At 36.2% G+C, this 16,566-nt stretch overlaps 1 protein-coding gene across 3 annotated transcripts; it reads left to right on the top strand.

Moving 5' to 3' along the window:
* Window positions 1-45: 45 nt before the first annotated feature.
* DUS4L (dihydrouridine synthase 4 like) lies at window positions 46-16,203 on the top strand. 3 transcript variants are annotated; one of them, XM_035020362.1, is made up of 8 exons: window positions 46-187; window positions 556-646; window positions 4,583-4,719; window positions 9,365-9,486; window positions 12,336-12,453; window positions 13,492-13,614; window positions 14,743-14,969; window positions 15,672-16,203. In XM_035020362.1, exons 3-8 carry the CDS (start codon window positions 4,604-4,606, stop codon window positions 15,917-15,919), a joined length of 954 nt encoding a protein of 317 aa, XP_034876253.1. In that variant the 5' UTR covers window positions 46-187; window positions 556-646; window positions 4,583-4,603; the 3' UTR covers window positions 15,920-16,203. The 3 variants fall into 3 exon arrangements, with proteins under 3 accessions (XP_034876253.1, XP_034876251.1, XP_034876252.1); XM_035020360.1 differs by lacking the exon at window positions 556-646; XM_035020361.1 differs by lacking the exons at window positions 46-187; window positions 556-646 and adding an exon at window positions 672-917.
* Window positions 16,204-16,566: the final 363 nt, after the last annotated feature.

Raw genomic sequence — 16,566 nt, 5'->3', positions numbered from 1 at the left:
GGCCGGCCCGGGCAATCAGCTAAGCGGCCGCAGCTGGACGAATCCCGGCTGAGAGCCGCGTGTCTCCCGGAGCTGGCGGGCGCCCAGGGCCCGGCGCGCGGGGGAAGCCGAGGTCGCGGCGTTGGCGCCCTGCGCAGTCTCCTGTCGCGCCCCTGGGGCTGACGTCGTTCCCCCGGCTGAAGAGAAGGTGGGCGCGGGAGCCTGGCCGTAGCGCTTATCTCTGTGCAAGTATTTAACCTGAGAACAGGGGCCTCTCGGTGGAGGCTGGACAGGAAAGCGGAGGTTTCTGGGATCCTCGCTTGCACTCCACAAACACAGCTGGGGGACGTTAGTAACTCCCCAGCCTTATGTGTCACAGGCCTTGGCTAACAGTCCTGGGGTAAAGGCTGGCGGGGAAAGCTTGGGAAGGAAGTTGCCGGAATGAACACTAAGGGCAGAGTTAGGGAGAGCCGAAGGTTGGTGAAGAAGGAAGACTGAACCAGGAAAAGACAAGTGAATTCAGTCTCTGCCCTCTCTTGACCTTAAGCTTTTTCTGCCTCTTCCTCTCTTTTTCAGCCACGTGCTAGGAGTGATGCCAAACTTTTTCCTCTTACAAACTGATGGATTTTCCATATCTCAACTAACAGTATTGAAGCTGTCAGATCAAGTTAGTTCCCGTTATCTCCTCCGCTAATACAAGTGCATCATTCACTTAGATTTCTCCCAAGATGAATACTGATAATTTAACAGGTTAACTACTCTTGTGCAAGAAGGTTAGGCATTCCTACATAAAGAGAATCTGTAATATAACACACCCTGTACACGGAGAACCAGTTTTTCTCGATTCCGGAGCTACACGGTTGTCTCGATTCTGCTAACAGTATTTCAACAAGGTGCTAGAATAGTACTCTGTGCATTTAATACACATAACCACTCAGGTAAGCATGTCTTTTGATACACTGCCTTATGCTTTCTCTTGACTTTGTCTCAGGTTTTTCCCTAGTGTTTTTGGCTCAATCACGATCTGACTAGAATTGTTCTGAATGAGTCACAGGAATTGTTCAGGACAGCGTGCTCAGACTCACATTAGATTTCATTATAATACACAAAATTTTTAGTAATTCTTTAAGGTTGATGAATAAGTATCATCTTTGAATTACGGGTTCTTTTTTTCTTGGCTTTACACTGGAAGATTGTAGAAAAGTTGCATAATATTCGTTCATTTAGTGAAGAGATTTGAGCCCCAACCATACACATCACCAGTTTACAAATGAGACTCATTTCTGTCTTGTTCAAAGGAGCTCATAAGTAAGGTAGAAACCCATGTAAACAAACAATTGTACCAGGTGCTTTGCAGTTTATGGATTTCTTTATTAAGCTTAACAACACATTGAAATCACCTGGAGAGCTTTAACAAACCACTGATACCTGCATCCTAAGCCCAGAGATTCACATTTAATTGGTCTGGGGTATGGTTTGAGCATCCTGATTCTTAAAAACTTCCCAGATTATTCTAATTTACAACCAAGATTGAAAACTACTGATTTATTCATTAAGCAAATACATATTGAGGGAGGCCTTTGTGCCATGTACTGGAACTACAAGAATGAATAAGAATGAAATTATTCTTGCTAAAGTTACTAACGACCTAGTTGCTATTAGATGCTTTTTAGTCTTTTTCTTACTTAACTTTTCTGTGATGTTTAAGTTGCTTATCCCCTCCCTCCTTGATATTCTCCCCTCTTTTCAGTTTTTGAATATCACTCTTCGGGTTTATTCTTCTCAGCTCCAGAAGTCATCTCTCAGTTTCCTTTGCATTATTCTTTGTCTTTTACTTAAATGTTGGTGCTTCTAAGGATTTCTTGCAAAATATGGCATCCTTAAGTACTTCGTCCATGTGTTTAGTTTCAACTTATTACCTAAAGGCTAAAGACTCTCAGTCTGTATGTCTAGCTTTTTCTCTATAAGCAGTTGTGAGGCATCACCATGTGGAAATCCCAAGAGCACCTCAAGTTCAGTGTGCCCAAATATGAACTCATGTTTCCCTGCTAAAACCGATTCCTCCTCATTTTCTATCTCTTTGATTGGAACTGCCATCCACCTAGCCTCTAAAGCCAAAGTATATACATCATCCTAGAATTCTCTCATACTATAAAACATGCACTGTCCTGAAATGATTTCCACTTCCTAAATATCTTGCCAGTTTACTTTTATTTTTATTTCTAAATAGGTCTTAAGTGTGTTCTTTTTCCTAGCGACCCAGGTCAGATACTCATGCATTGGACTGGTTTACTACAATAGCCTCCTTTGATATTTTGCCAAAAGCCCTACCCCCTTCAGTGAAATGTTTCTAAATCAGAAATCTAATCATGTCATTTTCCTGCTAAAATGTTTTATTTACAAATATACAAGGAGAGACATACAGCCTGTACATAAATCTGCTATGTATGAAAGTATGTCATATGCACGTATTAACATGTTGGGTGCATATGAAAAATCACCCACAAAGGTGGAAAAATGGTTAAGAATCAAAGTTCTATAGTATAAAATCTAAAAATTACTAACATGGAATATAAGGTCCATGATTATCTAGGCCTTCTCACTCCTAATCTCAAATAACACGGGACTACTAATGGTTCATTTTTCAGGTTCATTTCATCAAACATTTTCAAGCCTCTTTGGTTTTATATATGTTGCTCCCTATAACAGGACAGTTCCCCATCTCCCACATGTCAGCTCAAGCTTTCCCTCCTCCACTATTGATGATTTCCCTCATTTCTCTAGACAATTATTTCCACAACAGTTAAATTGTGTGTCAGTGTATGTATTAGAACTACCATTTTGTGTATGTCTAATAGATTTTTAAAGACAGGAGAAATGTATTTCCATCTGTATTCCCAACAAGAACTTAATATTTGTTGAATGATTAAATACATGTCCATACCGTCAAAAGCTCAAGAAGAAATGAACATGTTATTATTATACTCTGTAAAAGTAATTACAAGTGCACATGATAACAGGAGAGCCTAGGCTGTAGTGGGTAAGTTAGATCAACTCTATCTGGGATTCAGAGAAAACTGTCAGAGTCATCAAAATGGGAGATTATGAGTACATAGACTAAGGCAATGAAGATTTGCTCAAGATTTAATTAAAGGTACTAGTTGGTTGACACACTTGTGGGAGATGGAGAAGTGGAAGACAAACCCCAGGTTTCTGACTTGAGTGTGTAGAGGTGGCATAATCATGACACAAAATGCAAGAGAGAAGGAACAGGCTTGACTCGTGAAAAGGAACTACCTTTCTCTTGCTTATGTTTTACCTATGTATGTGGGCTTACATTGTTCTAATCAGAAATTTTTACTTTAAAAAAAGAGGTAAGGGGCTCCTGTGTGGCTCAGTAAGTTAAGCATCCCACTCTTGATTTCAGCTCAGGTCATGAGCTCAGCCCAGCATCTGGCTCTGTGCTCAGCAAGGAGTCTGCCCATCCCTCTCCCTCTGCTCCTCCCCCTGTTCCCTCCCCCTCTCTCGCAAATAAATAAATAAAATCTTTAAAAATAAATAAAAATAAAAAAGAGGTAAAAGACTGAGCATTGGTCAGTAAAACTAGCTTATTTCCACTGTACATTATACCTAAAGAAATTGAAATTATTGGTTTATATTTAGATTATAGTACTTTCTGGATTAGCTAAACAAAAAATTGCATGTTGAGCAATTAGACCTTCCTAAAGTTTGCCCATAACTGTTGCTAAGTTACTAAAGCCAAACACTGGAATACGGGAAACAGCCAACACTATGAAATGACAGGATTTTAGGTATAGCAAATTTAAAAACACAAACTATAATTTAATCACTTGTACCTCTTTGGGTATAAAAGTGATTTACTATGCAATTATATGATTATAATTGAAATTTTTGCTAGATGATACCACATTTAAATTTATTTAAATAAAAGTGTGTTTGCCTTCTGATTCAGATAAAAAGAATAGAAATTGCAAATAAGAATAAACATGAAATAAGACCAGTAAATCTCTTGAAATGCTAACTACTTAAAGTTGTTCAATTAATGCCATTTAGCTTTCATGCATAAAACAAAGTATTTCAAAGTGCCAGACATATGCAGTCTTATATATGAAATTACTCAAATCAAAGTTTCTGGTTTATCAATACCAAACAGTAACATGGAAAATTTTAAACATAACATGAAAAACCATGTTATTCTAAGAAAAAAAACTTGTAGTTTTCCACATCTTGAGCATTTATTAATTTGAGCAGAAATGTTACTTTAGTGAGTTAAATATAGAATTTGAAACTGTTAGTGTTTGACACGAACAAGCGTAATTTGTACCGAATATATAAACGTGATGATTTCACAGTGTACTAAAAACTGTCAGTGACTTATAGAGACAAGATTCTGTAGTATCCTATTTGATACTGTGAAAAGAAGCTAAAAAGATTCCTGAGCCCACAAGCCTGACCCCCCCCCAAAAAAATATATATATATATATACATATACACATACACGTTCTTGGCAATTGAAATTGTTAGAATGATGGGAATTCATCTAATGAAAGTAATTTTTCTCTATGCAAACTGTCTTTGTCAGATTTGAAACAAATCTGTATTCATGAAGAGTGACTGCATACGAACCACAATATGTCAAGAAAGAAAAAAAGATCCAATAGAAATGCTTCATTCTGGGCAGCTGGTAAAAGTCTGTGCCCCAATGGTTCGATATTCAAAGTAAGTATTAGTAAATGGTTAATGAGCTAAGATGTGATTTCCTTTTTATGCTCTGACCACCATATGGGATCATCAAACACCTAGCTTTGGGGTCATGATCTAGGCTTGTGTGCTGGTGTTACTGTTTTCCTATCGTGTGTCGCCTTGAGTAAACAACCCCTTCAAACTTCACTTTCTATATCTATAAAAAAAGATAGTGTTTGTAACCCCCACCTATAAAGATACAGAGGATATTAAATAAAAGATATTAAGTAAATGTAAACATTCATGCACAGGTTTTTGTTTGTAAGTCTTCATATGTCTGGGACGAATCCCCGGGACTGCAATTGCTAGGTCATGTGGTAACTGTATGTTTAGTTTTTAAGAAACTGCCAAATTTTCCGGAGTGTCTGTAGGGTTTCACATTTCCACCAACAGAGTATGAGGGATCTGTTTTCTCCTCATCCTCACCAACTTTTGATAATACCGTGTTTCTTATTTTAGCCATCTGATAGGTGTGTAGTGATATCTCATTGATTTTAATATCCATTTCCTTTATAGCTAGTGATGTTGAAAATGTTTTTGTGTATTTATTTATCCTGTATATTGTTGAAGAAATGTTTCTTTATGTCTCTTGCCAATATTCTAATTAGATTGCTTTTTTACTATTGAGTTGGTTTTTAAAAATTTTTCAGTTGTGGTAAGATACAACTTAGGCATTTGTCAGTGTACAGTTCAGTGGTGTTAAATGCATTCACATTGTTAAACATCCAATCTCTAAAGCTCTTTGTTTTACAAAACTGAAACTCTACATGTATTAAACAATAGCTCCCCATTCCACTCCCCACCCCACCCCCTGGTAATCATCATTCTACTTTTTCACTCTTTGAACTTGGCTACTGTAGGTGCCTCATATAAGTGGAACTATATAATAGTTGGGTTTTTTTGAGACCGGCTTATTTCACTGAGCATAATATCCTCAAGGTTCACCCATGTCATAGCATGTATCAGAACCTCCTTCTTTTTTAAAGGCTGAATGATATTCCATTTGTATGTATGTACTATATTTTGTTTATTCATTTATGGACACTTGGGTTGCTTCCGTCTTTTGGCTATTGCAAATAATACTGCTATGAACATGGATGTATAAATACGTCTTCCAGTTCTTTTGGATATATGCCCAGAATAAGTGCTGGATCATATGGCAATTCTATTTTTAGTTTTTTGAGGAACCGCCATATTGTTTTCCATTTTTTCATTCCCACCAGCAGTGTACAAGAGTTCCAATTCCTCACCATCCTCACCAATACTTATTGTATTGTTTAATTGCTTTTACTATAGCATCCTTTTTTTTTTTAAAGATTTTATTTATTTATTTGACAGAGAGAGACACAGCGAGAGAGGGAACACAAGCAGGGGGAGTGGGAGAGGGAGAAGCAGACTTCCCACGGAGCAGGGAACCCGATGTGGGGCTCGATCGCAGGACCCTGGGATCATGACCTGAGCCAAAGGCAGACGCTTAACGACCGAGCCACCCAGGCATCCCTTACTATAGCATCCTAATGGATGTAAAGTGATACCTCATTGTGGTTTTGTATGTCCCTAATGATGCTTAGCATCTTTTCATGTGCTTATTGGCCATGGGTATATCTTTGAAGAAATGTCTACTCAAGCCCTTTGCCCATTTTTTAATCAGATTTTTGTTGTTGAGTTTTTCCTTACTGCTGATTTTTGAGAGTTCTCTATATATTCTGGATACTATTCCTTTGTCAGATATGTGATTTGCAAATATGTTCTCCCAGAATGTAGCTTATCTTTTCATCCTCTTAACAGAGCAAAAGCTTTTTATTTAATGATAAAATCTAATTTACCAGTTTTTCCTTTTGTAAATTGTGCTTTTGATGTAAAGTGTAAGAGAACTTTGTGTAGCTCTTAGTCCTAAAGTTTTTCCTCTACTTTTTTTTCAAAAAGTCTTGTTTTTTTTGTTTTACATTTAAATCAATTTTGAGTTAATTTTTGTATAAATGTGAGGCTTAGGTTGAAGGGGTATTTTTTGTTTTGTTTTATTTTGCCTGTGGATGTCTAATTACTCCAACACCATTTGTTGAAAGGCTATCTTTCCAGTATTGAATTTCTTTTGCATCTTTGTCAAAAATCATTTGGGCATGTTTATGTGGCTCTTTATCTACATTCCCTGTTCTGATCTTTTTTTTTTTTCCCTATTCAGTTCTATTGATCTATGAGTCTATATCCCTGCTAGTACTACACAATCTTGATTACTATAGCTATATAATAAGTTTTAAGTTGGGTAGATTAATTCTTCCCACTTATTTTTCTTTCTCAGTATTGTTTTAGCTATTCTAGTTCCTTTGCCTTTCTCAATAATTTCTTATAAATTATCTTGCTGGAATTTTCAGAAGAATTATATTAAATATGTGTATCAATTTGAGAATTGAATTCCTTTCTATGTTGAGTCTCCCAACTCATGAACATAGTATCTTTCCCATTTATTTAGGTCTTTTATTTTTTTCATCGTTGTGTGTAGTTTTCAGCATATGAAGTGCTATACATGTTTTGTAAGGCACTTGATTATTTCTTTTTTTGTAGCAATTGTAAATGGCTTTATACTATTAACTTCAGTGTCCATGTATTCACTGTTGGTATATAGAAATAAAATTGATTTTTATGTTGATTTTGTATCCTATAAACTTACTGAACTTCCTTATTAGAGGTTTTTTAAAATAAATTCCTTGGGATTATTTATGTAGACAATCATCTCATCTACATATAGGGACAGTTTTATTTTTTCCTTTCCATCATATGCCTTTTATTTCCTTTTCATACACTGAGTAGAAGTTCCAGCACTGTGTTAAATAAGAATGATGAGAACAAGCATCTTTGCCTTGTTCTTTTTTTTTTTTTTAATTTTATTTATTCATTTGAGACACAGAGATACAGAGAGAAAGCATGAGCAGGGAGAGAGGCAGAGGGAGAGGGAGAAGCAGGCTCCTCGCTGAGCCAGGAGCCCGATGTGGGGCTCGATCCCAGGACCCTGGGATCATGACCTGAGCGGAAGGCAGACGCTTAACCATCTGAGCCACCCAGGTGCCCCTGCCTTTTTCTTGATCTAGGAGAAATATGTTCCATTTTTCACCTTTAAGTATGTTAGCTGTAGGAGTTTTTTGTGGATGCTTTTTATCAAGTGGAGAAAGTTCCTACCTATTCCTGTTTTCTTGAGGGTTTTTTCTTTTTATCATTAATATTATTTTGTCAAATGCTTTTTCTACATTGATTGATACAATTATGTGATTTTTCTTTTAGCCTTTTAATAAAGTGGACTATATTGATTGATTCTAAATATCAAACCTCCTGTTTTAACTTTTTTTTTCCTGCCATCACTATAGCAGGAAAGGAATGAGAAAGCACTACCTCATCACTCTGAGGTGAAAGTAAAAGTCCAGATTTCCTATTTCATCTTCTTTGACACTCTGGGGACAGGGGGCTCCTCATTACTGCTGAGCTGGGGGTAAGCCATGGAGGGGATGGCCTGGTACCTGCTGGGCTCTATTGAGAGTCCTGACCATTCACTAAGCATCCTCTGATACTACTTAACAGTGGGAAGGGAGAAAGGTTTTTTTTGTTTTTGTTTTTGTTTTTTAATTTTTTTTTATTTTGGGAAGGGAGAAAGTATTAAAGTCCCAGCTCCTACCTGGCTTTCTCTGACACCACTATGAAGAGGTATTAGAGAACTTTGTTTTGGCCCTGGAAAAGTACAAATCTAAGCTCCCCACTCAACCTTTGCTTCTGGAGGTGGGGCCACAGTTTTATCTCTGGTGTTTGGCTGGAATAGAGCCACTATTTAAAATTGTTCTGTCTTGCTAGGCTTCCCCTTTCCTAGTCCTTTGGTGAGAGAGCTGACTTTTGTTGGGGCTCTTTTTGTCTGCACTCATTGGTATTTCTGAGTTCCAGCTTCTTCAGGTCCAAATCTGGGATATTTGAGGCAAAAAAGAAACCCAGGGAACTCACCACTGTTGTTCCTCAGGTCCCAAGGTCACTAGCCTTTCTGTTCTCTTCTCTCCACCTTTCAGAGTTTTCTTATGTTTGTTTTATATATAATATACCGAGCAGTGTTAAAAAACTCAGCTGAGTAAATGTGAAGATCTCACTGGCTTTATTAAGCAATTCATGAATTGCACAGCATCCCACCTAGCAGGTAGAGAGATGCACCATGGAGTTCTATAAAATGGGAGGTTTTTACAGGAAGGAGGGTGGAACAAGTAGTTATTAGCAAAAGAAAAGAAAAGATTGGTTCAGGCCAGGATATCTTTTGGTGGGGATGGGAACAACAGGGATTTTTTTTTTTATCCTGCAGAGTACTATACTATTGCTGTTCAAGAAATTTCAGATTGACTTTTAAAAGGTCACATTCCTGGGATAGGTTGAAACTATAATTAAGTCTTGGTTTGTGGTCTGGAGGGGCAAATGACTCCAATCTGGGCTTGTTTTTTTCTTTTTTTCACAGCCATAATAGGAAAAAGTACATCTACTCTAGCCTCTCAAAGGTAGAACTTTCCTCTAATAAATATTTAATAATTAAATTAAATTTGGAAGTACATATGATTGTGGTGTTTTTTAAATGCCTAATTAAAGTTTTATATGCTTGCAGGTTGGCTTTTAGAACATTAGTAAGAAAATACAGTTGTGATCTGTGCTATACACCAATGATAGTTGCTGCTGATTTTGTCAAATCTATAAAAGCCCGAGACAGTGAATTTACGACAAACCAAGGTATGTGAAACCCAGAGTTTGCTGACTTTGTAAAACCAAAAAAAAAAAAAAAAAAAACTTGTCTAATCAGAAACAGCACAATTCAGATATTTTATTTTTAAATCTTTTAGTTTTTTTATGTTTTTAGTAAGTTTTTTAAGTATGCTTTTATTCTGTGCCCTGTAAACTATGGATGATATATCTAAGCATGAGGTTAGCCTTCCTTAGGGCCCCATCCTCTCACCTGAGCTATTAGGTTCCTATCTCACTGCCTCCAGTCTTGCCCCATTCCAAACCATCCTACAAATAGCCCAAAGGAACCTTTGTAAAATGTAAATTTGATCACATCTCTTCCCTGCTTAAAATCCTTCTTGGACCTCTCATGGCCTAAAGCAGTGGTCCTCAAGGGCTGAAACCCCAGGCCAGCAGCATCAGCATCATCTGGAAACTTGTTCAAAATGGAAATTTCTCAGCTCTGCTCCAGGCCCACTGAATCAGAAACTTTGGGTATGTGGTCCAGCGGTCTGTTTTAAAAAGCCCTCCAGGTGATTCTGAGTTTGCTAAAGATTGAAAACCAGTGGCCTAATGAGTAAAATTCCAATACGTGTCAGGGTACTTGGCTGGCTCAGTCAGTAAAGCATGTGACACTTGACTTCAGGGTGGTGAGTTCGAGCCCCAGGTTAGGTGAAGAGATTACTTAAAATAAAATGCCAATACCTGTGAATAATCTATAATGTTCCTCATGATCCAGCCTCTGAATATATCTTATGCAGCTTTATCTTCCATTAGTTTCTCTCCACAGCCCACCAACCTTATTCTTTTTTTTTTTTTAAGATTTATTTATTTATTTTGAGAGAGAAAGTGTATGTGCACATGCTAGTGGGAGAGGGGCAGAGGGAAAGAAGTCTTTCAAGCAGACTCCCCACTGAGCACAGAACCTGTCATGGGGCTCCATCCCACGACCCATGAGATGACCTGAGTGGAAACCAAGAGTCAGAGGCCTAACCAACTGAGCTACCCAGGCACCCTCCACCAACTTTATTCTTTAATAATACTAATTTATTTAAGTTCCTGAAAGTGCCCCATCCTCTCATACTTCTCTACCTAGAATATCCTTTCCTCAGCTATGCCCGTCCCCCAGATCCATCTCTCTCTGGCAAACGACACTGCATGCTTCTTAATCCAGCTCTCAAAGTTTGTGTTCAGGGAGTTTGCCAGATCATCCTCCACTATTATCCTCTCTCACAGGCTTTTTATTGGACTTAATTCTACTGTATTATAATATCCTCTTTGTATGCCTATCTCCCATTCTCTAGACTATGGGCTCCTTGAAGTCTGGAATTATCTTTTATGGATTTGTATCCTTAGCTTCTAGCCCTGTGTTGAAAATATATTAAACTAATAAATGGTTATTAAATTGAAACTCTAACTCTTTGAGTTATAAAGGGAAAAACATCCTATATCCTTGGGGAAAAGCAAATTCTCCTACCCCATGTTAGTCCTATAAATCAGTGGATTGCCATAGAAATTCTGAATAAAAAAATAAAAATAAACAGAAAAAAGAAATTCTGAATCAGTGAAACTGGGATGATGCTCAGAAATCTGCATTTTGGCAAACACCTAGTGAATCTCATACAGGTAGTCCTCAAAAGAACTTTAGAAAGATTAAAATACATCTATCCAGAGTTTATAACACTAACCCAAAGGAAGATGGGAAAAATATGTCCTTAAAACCTAGGAAGTATCTGACACATTTTCTATATTAAAATGTAAACTTTTATATGTTAGAAAGGAGCACACGTGTACTCAAAGACAAACCAAAACCTGGAAAGAATGTAATATTTACGATAGAGGGGCACCTGGATAGCTCAGTTGGTTAAGCGTCTAACTTGGGCTCAGGTGGTGATCTCAGGGCCCTGGGATGGAGCCCTGTATCAAGGCTCCGTGCCCAGCGGGGAGTCTGCTTGTCCCTCTGCCCCTTCCCCTGCTCGTTCTCTCTCTTTCTCAAATAAAATCTTTAAAATAGATATATATTTATGATAGCAGAACTCATTTCTTTGTTTTATAAATAAAATTTTTAAAAATAATAAGAAAATAAAGAACAATTAAAAGAAGAATTACATGTAGAAAAATAGTCAAAGAATATGGAGAGAGAACCCACAAATAAAAATACACATTGTTGGATATACAATGTAGAATAAGTTGTGAGGAAACAAGAACTGCCGTCCATATTGTTGTGTATCTGTATTGGTAAACTCTTCTGAAAGAAAGCTTTGTGGTGTTTATCAAAATGTTAGATGCCTATCCAGCAGTTACATTCCTGGGAATTTACCCTATGAATATACTCAGAGTAGCATGTGTTTAACAGTATTCTCATCACAGCATTGTTTGCAAAAGCCACAAATGAAAAACAGTCTAGAAGTACACTCTGTGGTCCATCCATACAGAAGAATACGCTACTAAAAAGAAGAAAATAGGTCTGAGTACAACTCCCAGATATATCAAGGGGGGAAAAAAAGCAGTAGGCATGGAAATATATATAGAATGTTCACATTTGCTTAAATTTTACAGGTATACATAAATTGTTCTGGAATACAATAAACTAATTCTCATCTTTGGAAATGGGATCTGTTTGTCAAGAGTGTTGTAATGTTCATTTTATCAGATTTTATACTGTTTGAATTTGAACTAAATGTAAATTACTTTTAATTTAAAATATTTAAAATTAGTTAAATGCTATGTTGTTTGAACAGATACTTCTTAGGCTGAAAATAGTTATTATCCCATACAAACATGACGAGTTTGGTGTATCGTGTGTGTGTGTGTGTGTGTTTCTGTGAATTTTAATGTTGAGCTATTCGTTTTATCAGGTGATTGCCCATTGATTGTTCAGTTTGCTGCTAATGATGCAAGACTTTTATCTGATGCTGCTCGTATTGTCTGTCCTTATGCGAATGGAATAGACATTAACTGTGGTTGCCCTCAGAGGTAAAGCTTAAAGAAGTTGGAAGAATTTTCAGAAAAATTAGAAAAAAACTATGTGAACATGATAAACTATTTCTCTAGTTTTCCAAGAATTAAAAAAATAAAGAAAATAGAGTTAAAGCACTTGGGCTCCAAATAAGCAAGAAAAAAATAAGGAAAGATTATTTAGGAACAGATATGCAAAGGTATTTTCTGAAGCCTAAAACAAGGTATAGATTAGTGTTTTGTCTTACCACTAGAATTTTTTTGTGTGTGATCTGCCTTGAACCTGACCCATAAGAGCTAGGGAAGACTAGAGCATTTATAGCAGTCCCTAAAGTGAATTTTTACTGCTCTGTCGGACAAGAAACTGTGATTCTATGATTTGAGAAATCACCACTTGTTTTCTCCTAATTAATTTTCTCTATAAGAATACTTTCTTATAATTACCTTTTCTTTCTATACCACAGTTGTTTGGTTGAGTCTGAGTAACTGGGTATTGATAGGATGCTTAATTTGATACTAATATCCCTACCTTCCTAGCACCAGATTATCTGTCAATAATACAGAATTTGTCCAAAGAATAAAATCAAGGTTTTAAGTACATCATAATCCAAACCAGATTAGACATATTTGTATACTCATTAGGAGAGTTAAATAAGCTGTTTAGTGGTGTTGGAATGCTGTAAGCCAAAAATATCTTTCTACTATTAAGATTAATAAAAATCTTGTTATGTACAATAAACATCAAATTTGGAATTCTAAAAATCTGAAGTAATTGAAATTAATTACAAATACCTAAGTCTGTTTTGGTTGAATTAATTTTAATTTAATTTTCTCACTTGCCAATGAAAACCATTTCTCCTAAGTACTTTTTGATCTGGGAACATGTTTTCCTTATCTCCTATCGATCCACTTTAAAATGTTGGATCTGTGAATTATAAAAATCTGATTCCATTCCAGGTCACTAAGATAGAGAAATAGATGTACTTACGGTGCTTTTAAAATTGTATCTCCTCGTCCATCTATTTACAATTCATTTGTTGTGTCTGCTTTATAAAGGTGGGCTATGGCAGAAGGTTATGGAGCTTGCTTAATAAACAAGCCAGAGCTTGTTCGAGATATGGTGAAACAAGTAAGAAATCAAGTGGAAAATCCCACATTTTCAGTATCTATTAAAATAAGGTAAAGACAATATTTTAATCTACTGACAAGATAGTCCATTACTTAGGAAATTTTAAAAAAAATTCCTTTTGTCTAAGAGTGTGAAGGTATCCATCCTTAATAAATTGGTAGCTAGTGTATGGAAATGTAGAAATAAGACGTTTAGTAAATGACTACCATAATTTTTATTTATAAAAATAACAGAACAACTTCATTTTTGTATTTTTTAACAGAAATTAAAACATCCCTTTATTATTAAAAGCTTCCCCTCAAACGAAACCCTCTGTTTTTTTCCATGTACTGCCTAATTAATAATGCTGAGAAGGGCGCCTGGGTGGCTCTCTCGGTTAAGCGTCCAACTCTTGATCTCAGCTCAGGTCTTGATCTTAGAGTCGTGAGTTCAAGTCCTTCGCCAGGCTCCACACTGAGCCTGAAGTCTACTTTAGAAAAATAATAATGATGACGATGCTGAGAAACATTCCTGGTACCAAGAGTAGAAAATAGTAATAATATTTGCACTAAAATTTCACAATGAAAAGAAAATAAACCAGGAATAGGTTTTTGGGTGACAGGTTAAAAATATATTTCATGATAATGTATTATATTTTCCCACTCGGGGATTGGGGCATACACAACAGATAATAGGATACTATCTTTCCATTCCTCCATGATAGTACTTGGATGACTTTTTCAGTTATCAAAGCCAAAAGGGTGAAGCACTAAGTAAGGTAAAATTTGTCATCCTATTGTTGCCAATAGTGAAATAGCTAAATTTGAAGTCTTTTTTTTTTTTTAAAGATTTTTTTTATTTATTCATGAGAGATAGAGAGAGAGAGAGGCAGAGGCAGAGGGAGAAGCAGGCTCCCCGCGGAGCAGGGAGCCCGATGCGGGACTCGATCCCAGGACCCTGGGATCATGACCTGAGCTGAAGGCAGACGCTTAACTGACTGAGCCATCCAGACGTCCCGCTAAATTTGAAGTCTTAAATGGGAACTGATCTCTGAACAAAACCTTTTGATAGTGGCATGTGGTGATAATATAGCAAAGCTAAATGAATAATGTATCAGATGAAATATTTTATTTAGCTTATTAATTTTAGCATTAAGATTTGTATGCTGCAAGTAGACTGATGTAATTTTGAAATTACAGGATCCATGATGACCTTACAAGAACTGTAGATCTTTGTCGAAAGGCTGAGGCAACAGGAGTTTCTTGGATTACAGTCCATGGAAGAACTGCTGAAGAAAGACATCAGCCCGTTCACTATGAGGCCATTAAAATAATTAAGGAAAACATGTCTATACCTGTAATTGCTAACGGAGACATCAGAAACTTAAAAGAAGCAAAAAATGTGTGGCATATTACTGGGACAGATGGTAAGAAATAAGTACTTGAGTTTTTTTGATTTTTAATTAGCAAAAAAAAAGTGGGGATAGGAGAGTAATGTTAATGTGATTTTTCATTATTTGTCTTTAAACTGGAGCCATATTTTCCTGTTGTACTGATTTAAGCTAAACAACTTATTAAAATTATGTTAACTCTTAGAGGCAGTAGATGTTTTAATTTGGGTAAGTCAGTTACTTTTCTCCCACCATCATATCCAGTTTGAAGGCTATTAGTAAAATAGCCATTTAGTAAAATAGAAATGAGAATTAGTGAACACAGAGTGGTCATAGGAGCCAAAGGAACTACATACTGCTATGCAGTTTTATTACTCCCTTAAATTGTTGGCACACCAAGGCCTGTGATAAGTATGGCTAGATGGGAGAATGCAAATAAACCTAAGCAAACCCAACTTACGACAATCTGGATTAACCCTAAAAAAAAAAAAGAAAAATCCCTAGAGACTGTTTAATGTAGAAGTCTTAAAAAATTTTTTTTAATTCTTATAAGTACATTGAAACATTATTGGTTTACAGACATATCAAATTGTTTTGTAATTTAGACTAATACGTGGTTATTGTGAAACCTTATAATATTACTTCATTTTTCAATATTCTCAGTTTGTTTCATTAAGTTTGACCTCATAACCATGAGTTCTTAATGTGTGGACAAATGTGATATGCTTTAATTTATAGGTGTGATGGTTGCAAGAGGACTCTTAGCAAACCCGGCCATGTTTGCTGGATATGAGGAAACCCCACTGAAGTGCATCTGGGACTGGGTTGACATTGCTCTTGAACTTGGAACTCCGTATATGTGTTTCCATCAACATTTAATGTACATGATGGAAAAGATAACTTCAAGACAGGAAAAAAGAGTATTTAACGCTTTGTCAAGCACATCAGCCGTCTTAGACTACCTTACAGACCATTATGGGATTTGACTGGACTTCCTAAATTATTTTAATATTTACTTCATTTTATATCTACAGTGAAACCACCCATGGTCACATTTTGGTTTCTACTTTAAGTCAGTGTCTCTCACACATTAGCATAAAAACAGTGCTCTGAGAACATTTTAAAAAGTTAGTCCTAGACCCCATCCTCAGAGATTCTGATTTAGTAGATCTCTAGGGTGGAAACAAAATTTAGTTTTAAAGAGGACCCCAGGTAGATCAAACATCCTGGTCATCCTACCAAACATTGACAAATACTGCTCTGAATCCTGTTATGGATTTAAAAACAAAAACAAAAAACCTCAGAATTTTTTTCCTAAAGGAATTGTGTTTTTAACATTTTTAAATAAATAAAACTTTTTATTTTAATACTAAAAGTATGAGTCCTATAGTACTTATAAGTTAACATGAAGCATGTTTGAGTGAAAATAAGTGCAAAGTGACAGAATGAATGCCAATTCTATATAAAATGAAAAGGAACAAGAAATCCTCTATAGAATTACTTTCAGGGCTTAGAGTAAAAATTCAAATTGGAAAATCAAACTGGTACTTCCTAATTCATGAAGGACACCTCAAGGTATTTGTTTTAAACTGTATGTAACTGAATTTAATTATGTGTGATGTTTTCAATAATT

This window comes from Mirounga leonina, unplaced genomic scaffold, assembly GCF_011800145.1.
Source record: "Mirounga leonina isolate KUSES-001 unplaced genomic scaffold, KU_Mleo_1.0 Mir_174, whole genome shotgun sequence".
NCBI classification, from domain to species: domain Eukaryota; kingdom Metazoa; phylum Chordata; class Mammalia; order Carnivora; family Phocidae; genus Mirounga; species Mirounga leonina.
The sequence above is the reverse complement of the archived record's forward strand: the minus strand, read 5'-3'. Positions and strand labels throughout refer to the sequence as shown.